Source organism: Falco punctatus (assembly GCF_963210335.1).
Source record: "Falco punctatus genome assembly, chromosome: 4".
NCBI classification, from domain to species: Eukaryota; Metazoa; Chordata; class Aves; order Falconiformes; family Falconidae; genus Falco; species Falco punctatus.
In genome coordinates, this window is record NC_137583.1 from 5,098,125 (window position 1) to 5,124,848 (window position 26,724).

Consider the following 26,724-nt stretch of genomic DNA (forward strand, 5'->3'; position numbering starts at 1 on the left):
GCAAAACAATAATATCTGAAGTCAGTATCAAATTCAATACACTGAACACTGTGAGCCATGACTATCCCAGAAATACTACTGCGCTAGCAGGTTGAACCATTTTTCTCACTACATGCAATTTTTTGTTTCAAATTAAAAAGTGACTGGGAAATCACCACAGCATGTGACCTACATCAATCAAAACACCATTGCATTTTCCTTGGAATAGGTGTCTAAAGAAAATCAGGCAACATGCTGATCTGAGGACTAATTATGAAGACAGCCAAGAGAATGCTGATAAATGACATAATGCTAGAAGTATCACAGATGGGTGGTATTTCTGAATGCCACCATATACCTTCAATAATGGATATCCTATTTTAAAGAGCAGAAACACTTTTTTGCAGATTCTAACTCATGATAAGCTTAAAAATGAAGACTTCAGAAATTTTGCATTTTCATAAGTTTAACCTTTTGCGTACTGTTTCTGACTTTTTGCTGTCACAACAAAGCAGGAGGTTCCTTACATATCTTATGTGAATTTTATAGTTTCATAATCACTTTTGTGCTTTCTGCCCTGGGATGTTAGTTGCCCTTTCATTTGGCTATATAAAAAAGTTGACTATATGCAGCAATTATTTTCTAAATGCAGCTTCTATTTCCACAATATACCAAACAAGTAAAGAAAAAACTATTGGTCTTTCTGGATGGTCACAGTACTCGTGCTGTGTTCTCTTTCCTTGGGTAAGTTGTATCGCTTAAATTAGAGGACAGAAGACCTAGTACCCTTCATTAAATGACTAGCACTGTGCAGAATAGCAAGTGAACACAGAAGTCAGAGAGCAAGGCCAGTAAAAGCTGAGAGGCATGCAGCCACAAATATTTTTCTCCTGCATATTTTTCTTAAACTTCTGATAACCTTCATGACTTGCCATGTACTAAATCAATTTATCACCACTTCTGGGACCAAAAATGAAAGAGCAGTAGAAAATAAATGTGATGGGATTTCATAATTGGGTTTTTTTTTAATTTAAAATTGTTATTTTCAAAAAATCGTTGGACTTAGAATAAACGGACATAATTTTTTTTAGAAACAGATTTAATGGGACAGATTCTTACACAACCTAATAATGCTCTTCTCAAATTAAACCACTAGGCATGGCCCTTGCCTTTTTTCAAACTGTAGGAAGTCCTACATGAAATAAAATAAGGTGTCATAATACTTCAGTTTTCTGTCACTGAGGAGTCCTTCTAGGAGAACACCTTATCTCCCGCTGTAGCTGCTCCTAGGATAAACTTCTGCCAAAACCCTCTCAGTTTTGCAAAAGTAACTATGAATGTGTATTCCACGTATGTAGCTCAGAGTCTGTATCTAGCTTGCTCATTCCCCAATATTTTTTCTCTGACAGCTCTGCAAAACTAATCATGGCCTGTGAAAGTCAAATAAGGTTCTTAAGTTTTTATTTATCTTCATCAAGATACTGCTTGCAGAGATAGTGGGCATGATGTGGCAACACCTGATGTTAATAGCTCAGCAAAATCTGATACGGATTCGAGAGGAATGATATAAGCAGAAATCCACATTGCCACATCAGGCAGTCCCCCCTCAGAGCAGGTCTGATGCCAGGTATTCTCTTCTCCCTCACCCTCTCCCTTTTCCATCATATCTGATAACAGCTGCAAGCTAGCCTGTGGGATTCCTTGCCTTTTTACGTCTCTCATGAACACATTCCAGTTTTCCCCAGAAAGAAAGAACCTGCACCCTGTTTCTCCCTCTCTCTCTCTCTGGTCATCAAAATGTAAATCGAAACCATTAATTCACCTACTGGAACCATGAGCTTCAGGTTGAGTTTCGCATACTCTTAAGGGATGTGGTGGATGACAGAGTTTTCTGTGTAATATCAAATGCAAAACCTTCTTTCCCACCCTTCCTCCTGTTGGCAGCAAGTCCTGCTAGAAAAGTTTTTCTCAACTACGAATTACCAAAATAATGCTTAGGCAAGTTTTATATCAAGAAATATACTGAAAGTAGCATGTTCCTACCGTCTGTGGGCAAACAGACTGTGAGATGGGGGGGTCCAGGTGTGAGACTTTTTTTTCTCAGTTGCTAATGACAAAAAGCTCAGTAGCTGAAAATTGGCTTGAGAGTCTATTGAGGGGTTGCTGCTGTGATGGCTTCTGGGTACCTCTGTCTGCAAGACTGGACTGACTTGCATTTTGGTTTCGTGGGTTCTAAAGGAACTGGGATTGTTTAGTATGGGGAGGAGGAGGCTCAGGGGGGACCTTATCGCTCTCTACAACTACCTGAAAGGAGGCTGTAGGCAGGGGATGTTGGGCTCTTCTCCCAGACAACAAGTGACAGGACAAGAGGAAACGGCCTCCAGCTGCATCAGGGGAGGTTTAGATTGGGTATTAGGAAAATTAGATTGGATATTAGGAAAAATGTCTTCCCTGAAAGGGTGGTCAAGCATTGGAACAGCCTGCCTGGGGAGGTGGTGGAATCACCATCCCTGGATGCATTTAAAAAACTTGTCCATGTGGTGCTCAGGAACATGGTTCAGTGGTGGGCTCGGCAGTGCTGGGTCATCAGTCGGACTTGATGATCTCAAAGGTCTTTTCCAACCTAAATGAGTCTATGATTCTGTGACCTTTCTATTCAAAAGCAAGGCAAATATTTTAACAGAAAAAATGGAAATGATCTGAAAACCTAACTGTCAATGTGTTTGATAAAATACTTCTTTTTAAAAAATAACTCTTGGGAGACCCATTATCACCTAGATTAGACTGGATCAATGCAGTGCCAAGTAAGTGTCATCACGCAGGAAGTTTAAAGATTAGTCATAAAAAGGAACTTGGAAAAAACACTCCTGAAAAAAATATGGTTTCTTTTAATGTGCATTCACCCACTATTATTGGTATATAGGTGAATTTTCTTAAAGACATTCAACATGATATTTTATATTCCACATTTGTTTAAGTGAAAGTGTGATTTTCTAGCCCCTTATGAAATGGGATTGTGAGATTAAGGGAAAGTTTATCCAGGATCGTTGTTTGCTGCTGTCCAAGCAAAACCAACACTGTGGCTATGATGGATTTTAGTTTATGAGATACTGAATAGTCTTTTTGTCTGGCCTACCTGATACAATGAAGCTAAAATAGACTGGAAAGGAGGATAGAGTTACAGAATTACAGATAGAGGTTTTGGTTATATTGTGTAGTTTACCTTCCTATCACTACATAACTTTCCTACAGTAGGCATCTTCCTCTCCAAAAAGATACTGGATATCATGCTCGTGCCAGAAGTGAATAAAAGATGATGATCAAGGAGTTTTGAAAATGAAGAAACAACATGGTGTTCACTGGCATTAAGACAGTTTACAAAGAAAATGAGGCAGCAATTTGTCTGGATTTGGACGTGTTACCAACATAACATTTCTTCTTAGGTTGTATCTACCTTCCTTACAATCTGGTCACAAATTAAAAATAACTCCAAAATACTGATACTTCTAAAACTGGCCTCTCTAAAATAGTGATCTGTGAGGTATTTTGCCATGTATTAAAAAGATGATGAATATCCATTGTTAAAAATGCCATTTTCTCTAATCCCTACTTCAGTCTAGCAGCTCAGTCCTGCAGTCAATGTATAGATCAGAATAATGAAGTCAATTAAATCTTCTTAACTGAGTGATGTCTGCCGACCCTGACCTCTTTGAAGTCAATATAATTCTTCTAGCATCCTACGTCCAGTGTGTCTGTTTTTAGTTTTGGTCTTGGGACAGTGATCTTCATCCATACTCTGGGCTTCTAAATGCCAATGCATCAAGCTGTCATTAAAATGTAGGACAGAGTGGATTTTTTAAAAAAAGAAAGAAAGTAATTGTGCTTATAGGTTATATTTTAGCACGCTATTTCTGAAGAAATTGGAAGTACTCCCAGATAAGATGAACTAAACTTATTTACACTCTTCAGTTTAGGAACAAAATGAGTTAAAGTCTTGGGGGTTATTCAGGCAGGGGAGTCATTGCTGCCCATCACTTTGAGCTATGTCCTGGAGCCTGAGTCATTCTTCATATAAAAAATGTAGGGAAAACAGGAAATTACGCAGCTGGAATTCATCCTCATCACAGCTAATGTACACAGAGAGAGGAACGGTAAGGGCTGACTCATTCCCACTAAACTTCATCTTCCATGTAACTCTCCCCACTGGTAGTGAAGCACCCAAATGAAGTGGTGCTGGCATTGTATAGTAAAGAAATGGGAGCAACCAGGTAGAGCATTTTGACAAATGCTTAAGCTGTCAAGAGAAAAGTTTCCAAAGAGTGATAGAAACCAAAAGAACAGTCTTACTTGTTCCAGACAACTAATCAGAAAACACCTCTTGTGCTAAACTAATAAAGCCAGGTACTGGCAGGAGTATTAGTTGCAAAATAATCACTTCATATTGCTTCCAAACATTTTTAACCAATAGCCACACACAGTTAATTATAGGTTCATTTAGTTGCATACCAAAGTATGAGAGTTAACCCTTAGGTGCTCAGCAAATAACACAATGCAAGGCATATTTCTCATGCTGAAATACTTACATAAATTTTAGTTCTCCAAGTCAGCAGTTTTTAGGAAACAAGGAATGGTTTTCCTTTCTATCAAGCTTTTCAGGTGATTTCAAGGTGATTCTATATTAGCTTTCAGTACCGCCTTTATAAAAATGCAATATTTCCTAGCTTAACTTCTTCATCAACTCCTTTGGTCTAGACAGAAGCAAGAGGTATCTTCAAGTTTGATTCACAAAGTGACATCTTTATGATTCAATCCTAATGCCTAACATACTGTTCACAACTTGGTAAATGACGCTGGAGCCATACCCATTGCCCACTCTGCCCACCTACTGTCTATTCAGCAGGAAGGTGCACCTGAGCTGTCTCAAACTCACTTCCATTCCCTTCAGTCACACTATTTTGCAGGGATAACATGACCTAGACTGTGGCAGAGGCTTCAAGCCCACTGCCAAGGATGGTTGTACCCTGGGTGGGATATCACCCTGCTGGCACATCAAGCACCAGCTGCTTGGGAAAGTGATAGCTATTCTTGTCATTTTAAAAGAAATTTCTCATTACTACTCCATCTAATCAGCATGAAATTATTCTAGTTATCATAAGGCAAAAATCTGATCACAATAGCACACTGTGTTTTTATGAACATATTTCCACACACATTGTGTTTATAATTCAAAATATTTGCATTATTATAAAGTAACATGATCTTGGTGTTAATTGAAATATTCTTGTGAGAACAATTCCTTCCTTCCACAAGGAAGACTTTCAAATTAAGTTTTATACATAAGAGTTTTCCCCCTCCAGTTGCAGCTGGGACAATAGGTCCACACTTCCATATTTTCAAATAGCTTCCACTTATCAGAGATAAGATCCTACCAGCAGAGCCTATCTCTGTAGCCTCGCGGCTGCCAAGATCAGCATGCCCGTATCCAAGCCAAGAATTTTAACAAGGATCTTCTGGCCTGTTGTCAATGAAAATTTCCTCCTATACTGAAGAAAGTGGAATTTCCTAAATTTATGCATAATGCCTAGTGCAATGTAAGCAAACCTCTTTGGCTTTCTGTCTTTCTTACCGGGCTTATTAGATTTTCTCCTTTTCATTCTAACAGGTATTTTAAGCAATAGTTGAAGCTTTGGTCTTACAGGTGAGCAATCACATATTAAGAGAAATTCGCTTTTAAGGTTTACCGTATTGATACAGGTAATTCCCCTCAGTCAGCTCACCCTCCAGACCAGAAATAGCTGTCGATTCTTCTTAATAGATCTACCTGTTTACTACTTATGGATTAGTTGAGTAGCAGCATCCAGCAATACCATGAATAGTTCCTCTTTATAAGCCATGTATAAATGAGTCTTGATATCAAGACTGATGTTTTGATCAAAGGATTAACCAGTTGCTCTAGGTCTTTAGTTCAGAAGGTCGTAGGATGCCTGTAACAACACCTTCTAAGCATCAGTTTCACCAGTATATAAACCCATCAACAAAAGAAGCCATGCACATCTGTAGCACGTTTAATGTATTAATCAGATATTAATTTTCTAAATCTCTCTTGAAGGGAAACCTTAATATACAAGTATAGCTTTGTTGAATAGAATTACCAAAAAAATCTTAATGCTAAAGTATTCCTTAGCATGATTATTTAAATCCATAATTTTCTGGAAAATATTTTAAGACTTTGATTATACCTTTTAGTCTAAATTTTCTCCAGCTATAGCAAGCCAGACTTCTCAGGTTGATTTCCTCAGAAAACAAAGCAGAAGTACTCACTTGATGTCTGGCTCCCTTCTGCCTTCCTATCTTCTCATGTCCCACTGGTAATGGCTGCACCTTTTTAGTAATTTCCACCAAACATGACAAAGTTTTGAAGAAACTTCTGTGAAATAAAGACCACAGGGAGGATACATACTCCAGATGGTAGTGTGAACGCTAGCGTTGCTAGATCCCAGGCAGTTCACAAAGAGTTTGCCATCACCTGTAAGACATGCTTTTGCAGAAAAGCATCTCCACCATTTCATTGTTTATGTTTCCTGGAGCTTTTCTTTTTTAACCAAGGTCTTAATCCAAGCCTTTTGGACACATTTTCTTGACTCCTTATTTAACTTCTTTATTTACATGTTATTGTGCCATCTCAATAGTTAATTGTTTTATGACTGCAGGATTTATATACCCTGTATATAAAAGATAACAGTATGCGCTATGACTCAATTGAAACCTCTTGTGGGAATAGCCCTGTAAGAGAAGAGTGGCCTTATATTTAGTATAAGTTCTAGCATGCTTAAGGCAGGGCTAGTTTCCTTAGGGTAGGCCACCAGCTGATACTACCAAGAGACCCTATTACTAGAGCACTAGCAATACATGTTGCCTTAGATCTGATTTGGAGTCTGTGAATATTGACGCTTTCCTTCTGTTTGTCCCAGAGGACCAAATGTGGATCATCAGGTGCAGCTCACTTTTAGGTACCAGCAAGCTCAGGGGTCATTTCAATAACCAGCTCTAATGCAAATTAACACTAGTCCCTTTTGACACTAATTGGGCATGCAGAGCCAAGCATCCTCTGTGCAATTACCTGAAACCCTTATCCTTTAATAGATCCATTCTACATTCTTCCAGTACCAAAACAGGCCTTGTTTGTGTACTTGTACTATAAGGTTGTTCTTAATTTCATCGATTTTTTAATTGTTTACTGCGAAATACCTGGAAATTCTTTCCTTTAAAGCAAAAGTTTGTTCTATTTGTACAGCAAATTTTAGCAATTATTGCTTTTGGTAACTGTTCAGGGCTTTGTGACTCCAGAGTTTTCTGCCAACAAGTGTCTAATTAAGCATTTAAACCAAACTTTAGTGTAACTTTCACCTTTACCAAAACCTTTGTTACGTATTGTTCCTACTTAGCCCAGGTGACTGATTTCACGTTACTGACTCATCCTTGCAAGGATCTTGGAAATGTTCCTGGAGATACTTTCAGCTCAGACAATACAGGTCTGGGTTGTAACTGCAGAAGATTCCAGTTTCTGTGCCCATTGATACAGCATGGTAGCAGAGATTCAACCGCACAAACCTAAAGTTACATGATGAATGTATATCCTCATCAGAGATGTCATGAATGAGTGCTCGGTGCACTGCTCAGCGCAAGATCTCCAACATAATTCAGTGTAAACTTTGTGTAGTATAAATGCTGCCTACTTGTGTATTGAAAATGTTCTCAGTGAATAGCCTGGCCTAAGCATTAGTTTCCTGCTAACTTGGCCAATACCTGTCTTCTGTTGGATTTTGATGAAATTGCTAGAATATGGAGACAGAAGTGTCTAGTTTTATGCAAGGAAATGAGTCTTACATTTGGAAACCTAAATTTGAAGTGTGACGAATGTCATCTGGGGAATACAGGAGAAGCAGAACTGTGCTCATCAGCTCTTTCTGAAAATTTTGCAACAACATAGACCTACATTTAGGTATGAAGCTCACAAATTTTGGATTCTGATTTAATTTCTCAATAAATCATCATAAAGAGCAGGTTAATAGAAATAATACAAGGCAAAACAGCCATGCTCAGAAGCCAGAGTTAAGGCTAATAGGTGCTAAGTTTTCTCTTTCCTACAACTTCTACTACATGATCGGCATAAGTTTTACAATACCCAGACACAGCACGTATTTGATTTGAAGTGATTATGCTTTGTGTAGCTTCATTTGTTTCCAGTCGGTAATGGCTGTTTAGAAATGAGGGGGTTTGTTCTGCGACATGAGAGACACCGAAGACTCTACCAAGGGTTCCATGCCAAATCTGCTGAAAACACTGGGAGAACGGAATAATCCATATAGCAACTGGTTTTGTCTAGATGACGTTCACCTCTGAGTACTGAATGACAAGGGTATGCCCTGTGGGAAGAAGTGTCCCTAACTGTCCAAAGAGAAAGACCAAATTAAATTAGAAAACGTCCAAAAATGTGTGACCCAACCAGTGGCTTTGCTGAGCAAATTAATCGTTATAGCAAGCATCTGATTATTTCAGTTATAAAAGGTGCATGACATTAAGTTTGGAATTTGAGATCTTTGTTATTTATTAACAGACCCTGGCCCTCAGTCTCAGCTATCTTTGTCAGCAGCATGACAGATTGTCAGCTCTGGTAATCATATACATGAAATGCATGTTTTGCTCATAATGCCAGAATCCTCTAAAATTGCGACTGCAGGTAAGTGATAGCATTTATCATTCCCTAATCTTCAGTGTAAATCAGGAATTCAGTTTTCAACCGCATAAGATATAGGAGGGAGTTGAAAGCCAAAATACAAGTAGGACCATGTATCACAATTTCTGATTAGCTGAAAGTGGAGGACAAGTGGAATGAAAATTCATTCTTGCGGATTACAGTTCTTGTGCAGTCCAATTCCCTCTCATAACTTAGACTAACATTAACGTTCCCTTTATCTTTAACCTGGGTTGTTGAGGAGATGCAGACCTTGTCTGTCAGGTTCAGACTTTTTTAAAGACTAAAAGAAACCTAAAGAAAGTAGGAAAGCCATAAAATTGTACATTGATCCTTTCAAATATAAACAAAATACTGTAAGAGTGCACAGGATGGTTTGGGGCGTTTTTTTCACACCCAGGAAATTGCCCAGCAGAGTCTTGCTGCGCTCTGCAAACACCCAGCAGGAGGAATGGGATTTTTGGAAACACTCAGCTTGGTCCTGTGGTCTCACCAACCTCAATGGGAGTTTTGCCATTCAGTGAATTGGAGTTCCTCCAAATTTAGTGCTTGGCCTTTCTGGAAATCCTGCTTCCCCTCCCCCCCCAGCAAACGTGTGGTGATGAAGTTGCAAGGGAAGACTTTGTTGCACCTAATGCTTTTTTTCTAATTGCGCTGAACTGTAGCTGTGGTGCCAGGCCTTGAGGCTGGAGTGCTGGGGGAGAGGGGAGGCGCTCCGAGCACGAGGGCTGCAAAGCACGGGAACTGGAGGGCGGAATGGGACTGGGTTTACCTCAGATAATGTGCTATAACTGGTCCCAGGTCTGTGGGCGGACATTCCCCTTTGCCTGTACCTCATAGCCACATCACTTGATCTGTCAGAAGTGCTTTTTACATATTCCATCTGGTCACAGTAAGGCACAAGCCACATGCATAAACCTTCTCTGGCTGCCTGGTTTAAGCCAGGCAAAATATTGTACGGCTTAATGAAGCGAGCCAGCTAACAGGGCGTTCTACGTAGGCATATTTGGTGCACCTAACACCAGATTTTCTAGAAGTTACGTGACATTTTAGCAGTAGAGCCACATTTTTGATTTAAGACTACTATTGCTTTGTATGGAAGTGCTGTGTAACTGAAAGTTGCTTGCGCAGTGTTTTAGGCATGGTTATCTCCATTACAGTTAATGTCTGTATGCCCTGTTCTCTTGTACTGTACAGTTAATGTACAGTAATGCCCCTGCTCTGCCCTGTTCTCCACTGCCAGGCTGCATGCTAACATGTCTACCGACCTCATCCGTCAGGGGTCTCAACACCTACAGTTAAAGTCTGTCAGAATTGCTACTGCCGCTACTGACAAGGGCATCTATCTGCCAACAGACCGAGCTCCCCATCTTCCCATGGGAATGAACACATACAAGGTCTTTTCCTGGTCTCTTATCAGCAAGAAACCTTGGAAAGGGCTCAGGCAGTTGTGTGGTGCAGGTGCAACACAGGGCTGAGCATCGTGCTTGTTGCTCTTACAGGCTCAACAACCCTGTTGGCAATGGAGGTCCAAGTGAGGGAGTAGTAAGGGGAGCTGGGTGTAAATGAACAAGCTCTTGAAAGAGTGGGCATCACAATTAGTCCTGGGTATGCTTCTCTCTTCAGGATCCCTCACAGGAATGTGTAACTAGAAGCGGAAAGTTACTCCTGAAAAATGTTTTTTAACTTCAAGCCACTCTAAATCAGGAATGTACTAAGCTGTGATTGTTTCCCAAGCAGTTAGTATCTACCAGTAAAGAGGAAAATCATTCATCATCTTTGTATTTAAGGACATTAAGAACTAGATGCTTCTGAATACAAAAATCAGGAATATTTCTGTGCTCATGCCAAAAAAAAAAAAAAAAAAAAAAAGTGAAAAACTGTTGGAAAATGTTAAGTGCAATTGCAATTGCAAGGGCACTGTAACGTTCTGAACTCCAAGAAACGTGGCTGTGCTGCTGATACTATAATATCACTTGCTTGCTAGTGCCAGGAGTATCAGGGCAGCCTCACCCAGTTCTGTTCTGCTCGAAGCTGGTCTCCTAGACTCTCTGGAGTCTATGGTAATTTTCAGCAGCCCCAGACACAGGCAAGCTTTATTCTGGTGTACGTGTGCCATTAGAGACATTCTTTCTGATGGAGCTGAGAGATAGACGAACACAGAAGTACATGTTTTTGGTTACTGTTAGCCAGTTGCACTGTGTGCAGAGGTTGGGTAGGGCCAGGTTACAACCAGTACATCTATGTGGGAAGGAATCTTTTGGTTTCACTATGGGCCCCGTGTCCTCCTTGCACACCGACTGTACCCTGCTAGCACTACGCTTGCCAGGCAGTACGCATGCCTGATGGTCTTCTGGAAATGGAGCTCCTGCCAGGAGCCACTGGACTGCTGGGGTCCCACTAGAAGGCTGTGGGTTTCCCGGGGCAGGGCCACCCCGGCAGGGCTGCAAGCCCACAAGCTGCACTCCCTGCCCATGGCAGGCAGCTAACTCAGCTGCGAGTGCAAGGAGGAATAGTGCCATGTTTTCACGTGCCTTAAGACTTAGTTCAGGCAAAACTACTAAAGCTCCAGAATTTCACACCTATATTCAGCAGAATTATAAATGTTAAATTTTTTGGCCGCCTCTTTTATTGCTCTTGTCTCCTTCTAACAACGTGCTAGATGCTTACAACCTTACAAGTGGTTCATCTGCAAGAGCTTGTGTTCTGTGCTGCTTCTTGTAGTCAGGCTAATAGGCTAGTTAAAGTAAAAGGTATCTTGCATGAAGTAGAAATAACTGTCTCCTCTAGAGAGTAGTTAAATTCTTGCAGTGCCGTAGTGATTGCACACTATACGAGAACTGGAAGAAGTTCAGGAAAGTTATATGGCAGCAATCTCCTGAGGTCAGAGATGCTAGCAAGTAAAGGGAGTGAGTGTCATAAGTGTAGGCTTTACAGAATAGCTTGGGAGAACTCCCGAACCCCATGCTTTCCAAATGCTGGTGTTTCACTTCAACGTTATTACAACTTTCCCTAAAGGATAAAATACTAAACACTTCGGTCTATTATGATCATTGCATGATTCACTTCAGAAACACCTTCTGGTTTCTCACAGCTTTGCTTGATATTTGCAGCACCTCTGTCAGGCATGTACTGCACTTCTCCTATGAGCCTTAGAGCTGAAAGGGAAAACTGAAATGCTACCGATTAGTTACCTAAAGTTAGTGCACCTGGGTATGTCTCCAAAGAGAAAGGCTGAATAAAAATCCACCTTGATGTGCTCTTGAATTGCAAAAGCCTTCTAATGCAGCCTGTGCCCATGATTTATAACAATGACTCATAATATTGCATTATACTTAATATGATGTAATGCTGATGCAAGATGCCATTCGTGGAATTTCAATGTCACAGAGAGAAAGAGAGGAGAGAGCAATCTGGTCATGTACCTTGCCATACTGTCAAAATTAAAAGTTTACAGCCAAAATATGCAGAACCTTTCAGCACCTACTTTGCTACTTTTTAGCAGGATAACTTGGAGAATAACATTTTTATTTCCTGGAGCATAAATATCTCTCAGGCATACGTTATTGTGTTACTTACAGTAATTTAATTAACTTTGTACTTGAGAAGACAAATTTGCTAACAGACAATTCAGTCTTGATATTATAACCTATCACATGGAAGTTTGCAGGGCAAATCAGAATTATACCTTAAATTAATTCAAGCTTTATCTCTCTTTTCTGACCCAGCTGTTACGAATTCTCCTCCTGTTCTCCCTGTACTGCTTGCTTCTTCCTGCAGTGAATCAGCATTTCATGAAATACTAATTTGAAGAGGAAAGACACCCTAAATTCTGTTTCTGGAGGTCAGAAATAGCTGCTCTCCAGTAGGTTTGATGAACGATGTGAGGCTTCTCGGGCTGCTTGGGGCCAGTTTTGTAGGGTGGGTGTGACCCCTGTTTTGAACTCTGCCCCTTTCCCTTCCAAGTAGCCTGGGAACTTGGAAGCTGTGCTACAAAGCTGAGTCCTGCTGGTTCGTCACCAAGACAGGGAGAGAAACAGCGTTAAGAGCCCTGTCCTTTAACACCACGGAAAACTGTTTCTTGTTCCGCCTCAGCTGTGAAGGCATCAGGGGTGCTTGTTCCGCAGGAACCGCTGCCATCCCTGGTTAGTCTGCAGTGTGGGAGCAGCAGGACACGGAGGCACTTCACACACGCCGCTTCGGGTGGGGGTGCTTCTGCCTGCACCCTGGGCATGCACACAAGGATTTTTCAAGCATTGCACTACCAAGGCTGTTGAGGAAAAGGAACATGGATGTTCTCTACCTATGACCTCTAAAATCCTCCACATTTGACACAGTCCATTTTCATTTACTTCTAGAAAGTGCTGACAGATAATCATTCTCTGACAACGTCATGTATTCGGAAGGTTTAGGGAGACTGCTGTCGGCACCACAGGAGGCAGAGAGACATCTGCCTAGGTAAAACAACACTATGAGAAGGTGGAAAATCTTGAACAGGATCTCCAAAAAGTCTGGATCAGACTTTTCCTGGGGGTTCTCTGTTGGTTTACACCGTGCAGTCCTACCTATGCTCAGTTTCCTGGCTATGCCCAGCAGGCATATGCCGCAGTGAGAAATCTGTCATCTCCTGCTCACCAAGGTGGAACAGATTGATTTACCAGTGATTCTTAAGAAGACAACTAGAGAATAATATATGTGTAATTTATTAGAGTGCATCCTGGATCACCTGCAGCTGGTATCATCCTAAAGAAGGACCTTTGCACAGATCATTCCTGAGTGCCCGGGGAGCAGGCACAGCACACAGTGCAGCTTCGCATTGCAAGACCAAAGAAGAAGAGGGGACCAGCTTTTGAGGAGAGCAGTGATGCCTACAGGTGGAGATAACAAATCAATAAGAATTGAACATCTAGTTTATTTTTGGAAGCCCAGTAGGTGCCAGTCTGTCTCCTAGTGCATAAGTATAATCACAAACCTAGCCATGGGCAAGTAAAACTAGACAAGAATGTGTAGCCCAGAGGAAAGCCACCAAGAATAGATTGTGTGGAGGCTGATAAGATCCATATTGCTCCAAAAGGGAGAGTACCACCTCAAAACAAGACCGTCTTTGTTGTGAAAGGGTTAGGTTGTGAGAGACCTAGCTTGCCAAACACCTCTAATGGCCTCCCTCTGCCAATTGTCTTTAAATACTGTGATCTTTCACATAAGAGCAAAGCCTGAAAGGAATCTCTCTAGCAAAAACATCGTTTATTCACTCTGTACAGGATGGTGGAGCAACATGCCTCTTCTCAGTCATGTTACTCTTTCCTTCCCTGCAGATTTCAAACAGAGATTTGTTCGAACAAAGATCAGTAATTTTGCTCTGTAAGGGATGCAGGAAGAAGCGTAGAAATATCTCTCGATCAGAACAGTTCCTGAGCCTGCTGGAGAAATGGCAGATCGCCAGAGATAGCACACACCACTGTTCTCCCAGATAACAATGTGTAGAGCTGAATCTTCCAGACATAATCTTTTAGACAGCAAATTGTGCACATATAGGTGAGAAACGCAAGGAGCTCGTGTCCTCAGGGGGAAGCTGCTGAATGCCTTGCCTTCCCACAGGCCAGCTCGAGGACCAGCAGCCCTCCTCCTCTACTCTACGTCCATACCTGGGTGATAATGGAGACAGAAAATGCCACCTGATGTTTTTGCCTATGTCTTTGAGCTTTGCATTGGAAAAAAAATTCTAGGCAACAGCCAGTTCCATCTATGTTTGCAGTTCTCTGTAGGCTGGTGTGTCATTTCTTGGGAATCTTTTACTGCCAGAACCTATCAAATAAAAGCAGATCTTTCAAGGAAGTAGCTTTCCCCCAAAGGTGAAACTCCTCTGCTATTTTTTATCTCAGTGGATTTGTGCTTGTATAGCAGAGCAGACTGTGGGCCTTGGTGTTTTACCAGGTTTCTCAGTGTGTGCCTTCACGCTACCAGAAGCCAAGTAATAAAGGTCTCGGATCCCTTCTTTAGCAAATATTAATGGATGGTCCTTGAGCTGTTCTCAGAATTCAGTGCTAATTTTGCTAGGGTTTTGAAGTGACATATTTTCACTAGAGAGCCAGACACAGGCACTAGGGATACTAGACAGAGGAAAAAAACATAATGTCACCTCTAAAACTACTACAGTAGCATTAAATAAAAGGCCAGGCTTTTGTTCAGGATGGAAATGGCTTTTCTTCAATACAATTTGCTTGGCCCCAGCATAAGTACAGATGTTGCAGAGCCTACAGGTAATTACCACAACAAAAATAGTACCCACGAATTAGCTGTTGTTCCTAACCTCCTTCTCCCATTTGTTTCTAAGTCACACTAAGACACCGCAAGAATCAGGTACTAATGCACAGGAGTGCAAACAGTGGAGAAGGTAAAATAGAGAGCTAAGAAAGCAAGAGGATTTACCTTCATTCTGTAAGATGTGATTCACAAAATGGTAACTCCCGTGGGGAAAGCAGCTCCAGACTGTACCTGCACATGGCCGTGTGGGAGCACACAGACGTCCCCTGGCTATTACTAGCTGGTATATATCACAGCCCTCCACCACCGAGGCTGCCCTGAGGTGTGCTGGAGAACGCTGACCACAAAGATCTGAGGAGCAAGGTCAGACTGGGCCTTGCATCTGGAACGGCTGCCATTGACAATCAGAAAACTGGCTGCGCCCAGCGAACAGCAAAGGCAGCAAATTCGGGGCGTGCAGTGTCCAGGAACTCCAGGAAGTGTGTGTGTGGAATGCTGCTGGATTCCTGTCTTCCCAAGCGCTGGTTCTGCAGTAGCTGCTTTCAGCTACCCAGTCCCAAAGAATGGGAAGGGGGCGGGAATCTTGCTGTGCAAAATGATTAACCAAATCCATAAAATGGTGTAACAGTGAAACAGCCTGTGGTCTTTTTGCTAAAGTATTTCTCTCCTTGCAGATGCAGTCCTCGCACAAAGAGCAAGGCTTAATCAGTTGGGTTGCAAACGATCCCTTTTCAAATGAGTGAGAAGTTCATGTCTGAACCTGATGAGAATCCCATTCACCCACACAGTAGCAGGCAAGCTTTTTATCACAAGTATCATTTGACTTTCCAGATAAAATGGTTTGTTTGCTTTTTTTCTTTTTGCAGCTGTAAAGAGTAACATTTAGACAAATACTTGACAGACAGATGCTCCAACAAGCTAGTATAATTCACAAAGGTGCCTACTTGTCTACTGTAAAATGAGGTTAGCGTTCACGCGCGCTGTAGTTCTCAGGTGCTGTTCGTGATCTGACCCCACCTCTGGTCCTAGGCTGGGGGTGGCTGCACCTGAGGAGAGCAGAGGGACTTACCTTCCGCCCGGCCTCGTTGTTGTGCAGGTTCATGAGTGTCCTTGCATTTTGCTTAATCTCCCGGGCATCCACAAACACTTTGGCAAATCCTATTCCATATCTGATGTCAGCAGAGCAGCCTCCCCATTTCCATCCTTCCTCTTTATGGTACTGTCCTTGTTTTTCTTTGTCACAACCACAGTCACTCAGGTTGCCTTGGGTACAGGCAGCCGTGATGGCGTGTGCTACTCCAGCAGCAATGATGGCGTACGTGAATGCTGCCTCTCTGCTCCCTGAAATTAAAGCGGTGCCGTAAATACATGATGCAACATGGTGACATTAGTTAGAAAAAGATAAGCAAGTTCCTGCAGTGCAAACATCAGAAGGCTATTATTAGAAGTGCTGTAAATCTGCAGGCATAAGCAGGTCTCTACTCTTCTAAGTATTGATTTCTGTGGATGCTCACTCTCTAAAATGATAGCTCTCCATGAGGTAGTAGGAGATAAAGTATTATTTAGGCAACTTTACGTATATATTTCTAGACAGTATTACAAGTAGTCAAACTAAACTTTTTATAGCAAAATGGTGGGGTGGCACTGCTGGAGTGCAGCTCAAAAAGAAAGAAAGAAAAAGAAAATAGGTGGAATTGGGGGTGAAACTGCTAAAACAACCATATCCAGCTTTTTAAAAAGTCAGCTCAGAAATGGAATTTTATTTAGAAATTTAATTCTACACTAGAAGGTATTTTTACAGGAAAACAACCTCTGTTAGAAATCTTGTTCTGAAAAAACTGAAACAAACTGGAACTTTTTTTTTTTCCACACGGAAGGCATCACAAGGTTTTCAACATTGACATTTGTGCAGACTCAATGAAAAAAGTTTTGGGTTTAATTTCAAAATTTCTCACAGGATGGAAAAAAATCCTGACCCATTGTAGGTACCATGACAAAAGCAAGGCGAAGTAACAGCCTCACCAGAGGGCTGTGAGGAAGAGGTTAATTGTGCAATATGGCTATAATGACAGGCTTCTGTTTGTTTTGGGGGGTTCTCACTTTATGATTTTATTTATCTTCTTGAAGCTTTCTTACATTCTGGTGTGTGGATTTCCCATGTGTGGATCCCATGGGATCTATGAGACTTTTTGGAACCAGTTCTGCTCAGAGGGGGCCTCTTCAAAATGTAAGGAGGTTGCAGAGGTTGCTCATGTATATCAAACAGCCCTTTAAACGTTCTTGAATCTCCCAAACTAAGAACTTGCCCCTACTCTCATTTCTCCAATGGCAAAATGTACCCTTGCATCAATAGGATCAGAATCAGGCTCTTAATTAGGAGAGGGCAGATGGGAAGATCAGCTTCCCTTCTCCAAACACCCGCCAGTTGAGTTCTGGCAGACCTCAGCTGCTGGCAATAGTTTACTACACATGAAACAAGCACATTTCTGCTGTTTATTGGATTTCACAAAGAAATAATCACTTGGGAAAGAAATCTTACAAGCACTTCATTCTTGGCTACATCCCTTTCACATATATGATCTAGATTTCTGTACTTGTCACTAAATGCTTCTTTTAATGAAAAATATTCGCTTCCTTATGGCAAGGAAGTAAAATGGAAAACAAGATGACATAATCAAAATCTGTTAATAGGCGACTTCGTGCCCTTTTATTAGCATAGGCCATATTCCCATTGATATTGCTATGGACTGTATTTTATTAAGGAACTTGTAGTTGAGTATCAGACTTCCTCAAAAGATTTCTTGCTTCCCCTTATTAAAAAAAAATCATAAAATGTTGAATTGCTGTGACTGTGGACTTTGCAGATGAGGCTTTCTAGAACTAGTGGCTTTTAATGAAATCTGGATGTGGGATAGAAATCCCAGTGTGTTTGGAGCTGTGCTTAGTGCCTCTGTGCAGCTGTGTGGGGAGACCAGAGGAGGCAGGTGGAAGTGTGGTCCCACTGCAGAATGAATCTGCCAGGACCAGCAGTCCTTTCTAGTTCCTCCTCCAGTTTATACTCAACAACAACCTCATTATTTCAAGTACAACACTATGAAAAATCCACTCATGAACAGGGGCAAGTACAATAAGAAGTCTCAGTTTCTCTACTCGGAGGGAAGGAAAGCATTACACCAGATTTCTGTTTCATAATGCAGCAAATGGGACAGCATAAAAAAATAAAAAATTGAGTTGAAATTTGCATATGGTTCTGTTTTTCCTTTGGTTGGATGATTTCTGATCTAGACCAAGCTGTTTTCAAGATCTAAAATACATAACACTGGAAGATCATTTTAATCTGACACTCTCAACATTATAAAGACTAAGCAGCTCTTTAGCTTCCTAGAGGGCAGCACAAGCAGAATCAAAATCCAATGTCAAGCTTGATCATGAAATATATTACACAAATTAAGTTATTTTGTCCTTTGGGGGGGGGGGGGGGAGATGGGTGAGGGGAGCAGAACTTTAGCAGCTTTTTAAAACTAAAAGCTATGAGATTACAAGGTAAACAAAGCAAGTGTCTGGAGGAATTGATTCAGGTGGGAAGTACCTTGGCACTTGTGCGCTATCGATAAGGTGGCACAGGCTTGTCACATCTCCATCAAACTATCCCTGTTTTCCATAAATGATTCACTTTTCTAAACTTCATTGCCCTTGTCTGGCTCATAGAAACGTCAGCATGCAGGGTGGGGTAGGCTTAGTTCCCTTTCAGCCTCCTCTGTGACAGTGCTTTGGATACCAAAACAGCGTAACAAGGTTTTTTGTAACCAAAAGAGTTAACATGAGAACATGCATTTTCCTGCCACTTTTAAATAATGAATACTACTGCTGTACTCCTGGTTTCAGCAGAAATCCCTGGAGGATCTCAGAGGGAAACACTGCTGCAACAAGGTACACTCAAACAGCAGCTTCTTGCAGGTGGCACTTTCCTCTGAGCTTCTGCTGATGCTCTAAAGTAGGCTGACAAGGGAAACACGGCTCCACCCTCAGTCTGATCTCAAAATATGGGTAGGTTGAAAGGTGCAGCCTCATCACTTCTGGATTCCCAAAGATGAACAATTTGGGAAATGACCTGATATGATTTTTGGAAGCCAGAAATGTGGGAGAATAATTGAGTTGTCCTTTATTTTCTTTCTTGTTTACTTTTCAGCCTATACTTTTTATGTGTATCAGACAGCCAACTTAGACCTGCGCCTTACTTTCCCTCTGGAAATTTAGTAGTAAAAAAATCAAGATCTTAGTGTTAGAAAAAGTTCAGGCTTTGATATCAACACAATACTGGGTCTCTCTCATATTTACTTTAAGGTGATGGTGACTGTATGTCAGAAAATACTTGATAGGTGGGAACAGCACCACCAGTTCAGAGGGACAAAGAAAGCTAGCAACGCAGAAGATACGGTAAAAATACAGGCTAAGGAAAGAACAGAACTGGCAGCAATGCATCACACCATGTGAGACACAGAGCCCACTTTGGCTAACGACCAGAAAAAGCAAAACACTTCTTTCCTAGCAAAAATAGTTAATAAGCTGATGGTAATGTCAAGGGTTCCACTATTCTGTATAACTGAGAGGATGAGGAAAAGTCTAATCTGCAGTCTTGATCTTCTCTAGATGGCTAGAAAAATCAGACGGTGGCTGGAAGAGTAAACTGGTGTGTTTTCAACAGTGAGATGAGAAGAGAGCTTTGGAGAGAATTTAAATAAAATGTACTCAATTGGCAAGAGCTATTCAAACTGTCTCTTGAAGAATTTTTTGACCCATTCACTAGAAGCATTGGGTGGAGACCCAGGAATTAAATCTTCTTGCAGTCAATTCCCCACTAAATCCATCCTTAAACTGAAACTGGAGTTAAATCTATGATTTTAGATATAGATATATATACGTATGTATTTGGAAAAAAATTATAATTTAATTTAAAAATGCATATAATGAACAGATCAGTTGATCTTTGTGGAGGATTGGTGCAAATTGTGATCCCAGATGCAGGTCAACTTAAGAGGTTTTAATGCAGGCTTTTCCAGCCAGTGACTTGCAAGGGTGCGCACAAACCCACTTGCGATGAGTTGGCTGGCAAAAGGAGCGCCTGAGGCCAACAGGGGCTGTGCAGAAAGGTGGAGAGTTAGCTAGATGTGTACCAAAATGGTAAGCCATCCTTTCAGCTCCCGAATGACATGTTCTTCTCATTATCTCAAATAAGCAAAGGTTAAACCCAGGCCAGAGCCCAACTCCAAGCCTTAGCAGGGTCAGAAAAGGAGCCAACAGTCTCTCAGAGGTTGCTCTGGTCATTTACAAGGCCAGAGATCTGACAGGGGTTTCTAACCACGGCAGCATGTCCAGGTATAACCGCTGCAATAGCCTAAGTGGTGTTCAAACTCAGTGCAGATGCGCTGGGGCTGGTGGGGAGGGGGGAGACCCCCCAGGTGCCTGACCCCAGCAGTGCCACCCACCAGCACCCAGCCCGGCGATGGGGTGTGGGCACTGGTGTCTGCTTGGCGCTGCTCCCCCCATCCAGACCTGGGGCTGCCTCAGTCTAAACAAGTGCTTCAGCTCTGTGTGAACACGGAGGCTTTTCTTCGTATGTCGGACATACATATCTCACTGCTCTTTCTATTTTTTTCTGGACTTCGATCAGGTACGTGGTGTGTTGCAGCTCCATTTGCTTTGATGGCAGACAGCTTGGATCCACAGCTTCCAATGTTTCTGCAGCTCCACTCTTGATAAAAATTGTCCTCCAAAGCACTGGAGTCCTGTCTTTAGACCGTTCACTGGGCAATACGTGACAATCCCAAGTTGTCTTTAACTTTGTCTCTCAGCTCTGCACAGTCAATCACCATCACAGAGTGTCAGATGTCATAAAAGGAAGCACTAAGATTATCACAGGTAAGCGCAAACATAAATATTACAAGCACAGGTGGCTCTCCTAACACTGAGCCTAACTCTACACAACTCATGCATACCTTGGAGTGTTAATCCTGCAAATGCTTGCACGTGTATCTTTGCTTTTCTACATAAATGTTTGTGAGACTAGGCTTTGGCTGATCAGCAAGTGGCCTGCCTGTGTATCAGCTGCAAAGAGTGGTCTGCATTCTGGTTTTAATTTAGCTAACTTAATTTTTTTAAGTTTAATCCTAAAAATTTGAACAGATTGTGAAAATCTTCATTCACGCTGATTAAGAATGAGAACTTAGTTTTAAAAAGTAATCCAATACCTTAATATTGCAAGGGAAACGGGACCTAAGCCTGCAAGATACAGAAAGGATTTACTTGCAGGTAAGTGCTCAGTAGTTCAGTAACTCTCAGGATCTAAGTGTGATTCTAAACAGCTTGGCCCACCCTATCAGTCCCCCTCATAAACTGACTGAGCTGTGAAATAAAAAAAGATAAATTTCTATTTATCTCACTGGAAAACATGGGATGTATTTTCTGCTATTTAAAGCCAAAGGGTCAGCAAGGGAGTTATCTGCAGTGACATGAGCTGAAATATGATTGTGAAAATATAAAGATGGAAAATACAACGTACCTTGCCAATTATGTGCCACAGCTAACATTACTTCACATCTCTCTATAGAGGTCATAATTCATAGCTAGGAAAAATGAAGAACAGAACTCATCCTCTGCCTACTTTGGGGTGTGCCTTCTCCTTCCTTGGTAGACTATGTCTACTTTGGCAGGCTTTTTATTTTTATCTTTCTTTAACCTAGCATGTGTGATTAATAAAAATTGTTAAGCCTTCCCCCCCCCACCCCCTTTTCTTCCCCCTTCTGTAATGGTTCTAAGTTTTGAGGGGTTTGGTGCCTTAAAATATTGTTCTGACTTGAAATGAGAATGCCAGTTCCCTATAAATTGGCAGCATGTTCTTTGCAAAGATTAGTAGCAGAAATAAAGTGAGTTGCTCTAAGAGGCATTTGAGACTTTGGGGGAGTTTAGTCACTGCCCACTTTCACCAGCTAAAATTTGTTTCATCAACACATGACATTCTTGGAGAAAAAACACTCCAGGTATAGTGATTATTTTTGAGACTACTTTCCTTAAACTTACGAAGTTACTGGTCAAGACGTGCATTACAAAAATCACAGCCAGTATTTTGGAGTCCAAACAGCAGCTTCCCCTTTCCAGACAGCTCTGATCCCTCCACTCCACCGCCTTACTGTAGGAAGCACCACGTACTGACCCTGCGATGGGAGATAGCTCTTCTACCTTTCTAATGAAATGTAATCTTTTTGTTTCACCGAAACATGTACTCACAAGACACATCTGAAGGCAGGTATGAAAACCTTCTGATGGGAATTCCAACTGCAGTGACCTTGGGGCAATGTTTTCTCTCTACTGTGACAGTCCCTGCTGAGAAAGATTGACTTTTTGGCATAAAGCAGCATGTTGGGTTTTGGATGTTCAGGCCATATTTCAGCCTGGTCTCCATTTTGCCTGCAAGTAAATGTTCTCATGCAAGATAGTGACATTAAAAACTGGTTGTAAGGGCTGGAAACTTAGCACAGAAACGCAGCTTCTGACCTTGCTCAAGTAGATAGCCAGCCTTCTGTTAATTACAATATTTCTTTTCTCTATATCTCAGGGGTTTCATAACACCATTAATTCAAAAAACAGAGTATTTCTCAATCTTTCTTCTAAATATTGATCACGCTGAATAGTGCAGTAGCACTTAGAAGCTAGTTTCCCATAGACTTGTGCAGGTAACCTTCCATGCAATATAAAAACGGCAAGCATATTCGGGATGATCTACCAGTGGCTGTTTACTCTGTCTGTTATTTCTTAATTCAAAGAATCAGACTTTAAAAAACCTAACACAAGAGACTACACCAGTATTTGAAATCAAAAAGCTCCAGGAAATGGCTGGAGATTAAATCCTTTCTTGAACATGCCTGTACTGGGTTGCTTTCAAAAGTGTTTGTCTTTAACCCAGTGACAGAATGACATTTTACTCTATTTTTCTTTTAACTCTACCAGACCAGAGAGGAGGATGAGCTAGATCTAATTCTCTTTTGCATACTAGCAAAAGAGAGAGTTCCTGATAGCTACTGAAAAACCTAGTTAAGAGTTTGGTTTGTAGGATAGCTGTCATTTGTCTCAATAGGCAAGAGAGGGAATGTCCCCTCTTCCTTTACATTGTTGAAGCCACAGGCAAAAAGTTTATTTAAATAGATGGAAAATAAACCCCTGCTAAACTCAATCCAGTGTGCAGTGTACAACTAATAGTGTACTGTATCAAGGAAAGCTACCAGCCTCTCCTGCTTTAAGGTGTACATCTGGGTACATCTGTACTGATCCCTGAGTCAAAGGCGTTGCACACAATGTACATAGGTGCCGAGCTGGCCTGCTACGCTCAGCCGCTGTGAGACCAGTTTGTCCATGTGGATTCCTGGTTTGATTTCAGCTTCCCTTATTCACATGAGTAATGTCAGATGGATTAAGGTATCAATGCATTTTTCAATGTAAAAGAAACCGAAGAATTGATGCATTTTAGTAAGACCAGGATGAAAACTTGGCTGAAACCAGTTTTGCTGTAATGCGCTTCGGAGACCACGCATAGCTTTCAGCTGATTTCCTCCATCCTCTCCCCTGCATGATCCATGACAGTTTCTGCACAGTTGTAGTGCCTTTCTTTTCATAGATCTACACTGGAACGAGTTTCCACTTTGCTGTGCCACTTTGTAGAGATTCGGTCAAACAGTTTGTATTATTTTTAATTGGGAAGGATCACCTAATAGTGGCAGTGCTGCTCAGTTACAACAGAAGGACATAGTGGTTTAATTTTTGCCCTATGATGCCAATACAGTGCTGTCCTCTAGATATCGTGAAATATATGCATATCCTAAAGCAATGATTTGAGGTAGTTACTCCTTGGCTTGTGATTGCCACAAACAGCAAAGTTACTGTTGACTACCTCTTCACAAGGTTACACACTGTAGAATGGGCTACTAAAGGCACCTGAAGAAAAGCCTTCCCATAGGACGTGCTCTTTCTGTGATCCATCAGAGCCCAGATGTGATTTTCAGATTCTATCAAAGGCATCTCTGATTGCTCAGAAGTTTATGCTTGAACCACACTTCACCTGAAGAGAGGTGGGCAGGAGTTTTTTGGCCTATCCTGCTTTAAAACCTTGGTTTTGATTGTGACCATCTTCAGGAACAGAACTGCTGACCACTGTAAAAAATGTTTGGTTTTAAAAGTGTCTGTAATTGCAGTGTTGCATCATCTCCATGGTTATTTTAAAAATTCTCTTTGTGACTTTACATTATTAATGAGGTGTCTATAGAATTGTCTAGAAAAAAAAACAAACTTGTGTTCATCTTGATTGCAACTTTATCATTTCCTGTTGTAACTGGACCAAGTTCTCAGCTGGAGTAAACTGTCACTTTTACTCTATTTCTCTTCATGTTATTGGCACTATTGTCACCAGCTGTCACCTTAAGATATCCACAGTATGTCAGTAGGGAAGACTCTCTTTTGAAGGACAAACTAGATAAAATGACACAAGAAACGGAGAGTATATGCTGTGCAATGATAGGAAGCATGCTATAAGGAGCTGGAAACTCCAGTCTGTGCTCACAAATACACCGTATGAAGCATGGATGAATTTAAATGGTTGCTAACTAGAAACTAAATTATCACTAGAAGATGGATTATATGTGAATTTGTTAAAATACAGATAAACACATGCTTAGAATAGGAAAATTTTGTTCAATGCCTTCCTTCCACTGACTTTGAAGTGTTTCACCAAGTCTAGTATCCCTGTTGCCATTTTAAAAATAGGAAAAGAGAAGCACAGAGGACGTGCACCACAGTCCCTCAGCCACACAACAGCAGAGCCACGAGGAGAACTCAGGCCTCCTGAATCACCCTCCAGTGTCAACAAAAGAATTGAAATCATTTGGGTACATTTCCGTAACATTCATAAAACTTCTACCCGAGAAAGGTAGAAGTAATGAAACCTGGGTCTGAAGAGATTTAGGTTTGTGTGCCATCAGAATCATGGGTTGGGAAATAGTTCACAAGAATCTGTGGTATCCAAGGGAACTTATTTGTATGGACTAACACACGCAAATCCTATTAGCATAAGAGTTACTGAAGCACATCCTCCCAAATTGATATTAGACTTTGCTCGCTGCACGCGTTGAGCAGCTCAGCAGCCAGGCGAGCCACTTTACTGTCATTCTGAAGTCATATCCTAATCATAGCGCGTGCGCGTCAGGGCCGCTCCAGAGGCAGAGCGAAGCCTCTAACAGAGAAAGCGGGATGAGGTCATGGGTGGCCCACTGACTTTATTGCCAGTGGCAAACCGAAGGTGCCCCACATACTTTGGAGGTAATAACTTTAAGGATGTAATTGGCCAAGAAATATATTCAGTCTTTGAATGCTATAAAAAGTACTATTGTATTAGTTGCTGTTTGAATAGCATTTTGTAATACACAGCATGGCAAAGAACTGAGAATCTAGAGCTGTTGCTGGTAATTAAAAAAGCTACAAAGGTACAGTCTCTGCTTTGATGGTAACCTCAATTGTTCTTGTGCACAGTAACCTTAAAATACACCCTATAGCATATACGGTCCACCATGTCACACGTCTCTCCCCTTTCCTGTTTTGAGTAAGCCACACGGGACTGACCTCCTCCTGGCCGTGGGCAACAAATTTGACTTATGGCTTTATAGCACATAAGTTTTACCCTTTTTAACCTTTATTTCTCTCAATGGTAACCTAGAGCACACCCCAACACAGAGATCTTGGGGAAAGAGAGAGAAATGTAGGAAACAGATGCTTTTTCCTTGTAGCCATAGAAAGGCAAGCTGTGTTGGATATTCTAGGTTTCTACACATGCTGCAAAGGAAGAAGTAGAAGAACAAGGAGACAACCTGAGTGGAAGTGGTTACGTTATAATGTTTCATGGTGTTCAAGGCCCTGAGTATGTTTATCCTTGAGACACCATGCATGTCTTGTGTGCAAGTAAAATTCACCATCACGGCTTTCAAGTCCGTGTGATTTTTATCGACGCTTATTTTCAAATGTAAATGTATAACCTCTTTAAATTTGAAGGTTTTGGTTATTCTTTAAATTAGTTTTATAATTTGGATGCCGTTCAACACTTGACTCTGTTCTGAAACCAACGATGAATTTGCCCTATCTATCTTAGCCTTGTAATGGATAGATAGAACGTATTAAGAGTTATCACCTCAAAGACAGATCAAAGTCTACTTCCTTTAATATTGACTTTCTTTAAAAGGACCTAAATATAACCCACTAGCTAAATAATTCAATTTTGGGAGGGGGGGGAGGAACTGAGTGCATGTTTGTACAACAGACCACAATAACTCTGCAGCTTTATGATTTGTTGAAGAAGAAATCCTTCTCACATTTTCTGTTTAAGGAAATGTTACTCTCAGACTAAATGAGCCCAAACCTGTCAGCCATCCAAATGGACTCTTCACTGACCTAAGTGGCAAACACTTGCATGCATCACTGACAGGAACAGCTCAGCTCAAGGAATAGAAACAATGAGCTAATCTGAATAAATGGTCCATTTTCAGATGTATCACAATGTCATGCAGGGTCATTTTTACATTCCCTACTTGACTCACTTTGTTTGATTATCAAAGGTGTTGAAAGATCGGTAACTCACATAGGACTTTCAAATTTAGTCATCTTGTTCTCTTTCTGTTTTTCCTTAAGTATCT

General features: G+C 41.2%; 1 protein-coding gene across 1 annotated transcript in view; it reads right to left on the minus strand.

The window, feature by feature from the left end:
* Nucleotides 1-26,724, minus strand: part of WNT7A (Wnt family member 7A) — a 99,812-nt gene that overhangs the window by 21,769 nt on the left and 51,319 nt on the right. Inside the window, exon 4 of the mRNA XM_080387112.1 lies at nt 16,068-16,339. Within this exon, the coding sequence (XP_080243238.1) occupies nt 16,068-16,339 (272 nt within the window). The remainder of the gene's footprint in view (nt 1-16,067; nt 16,340-26,724) is intronic.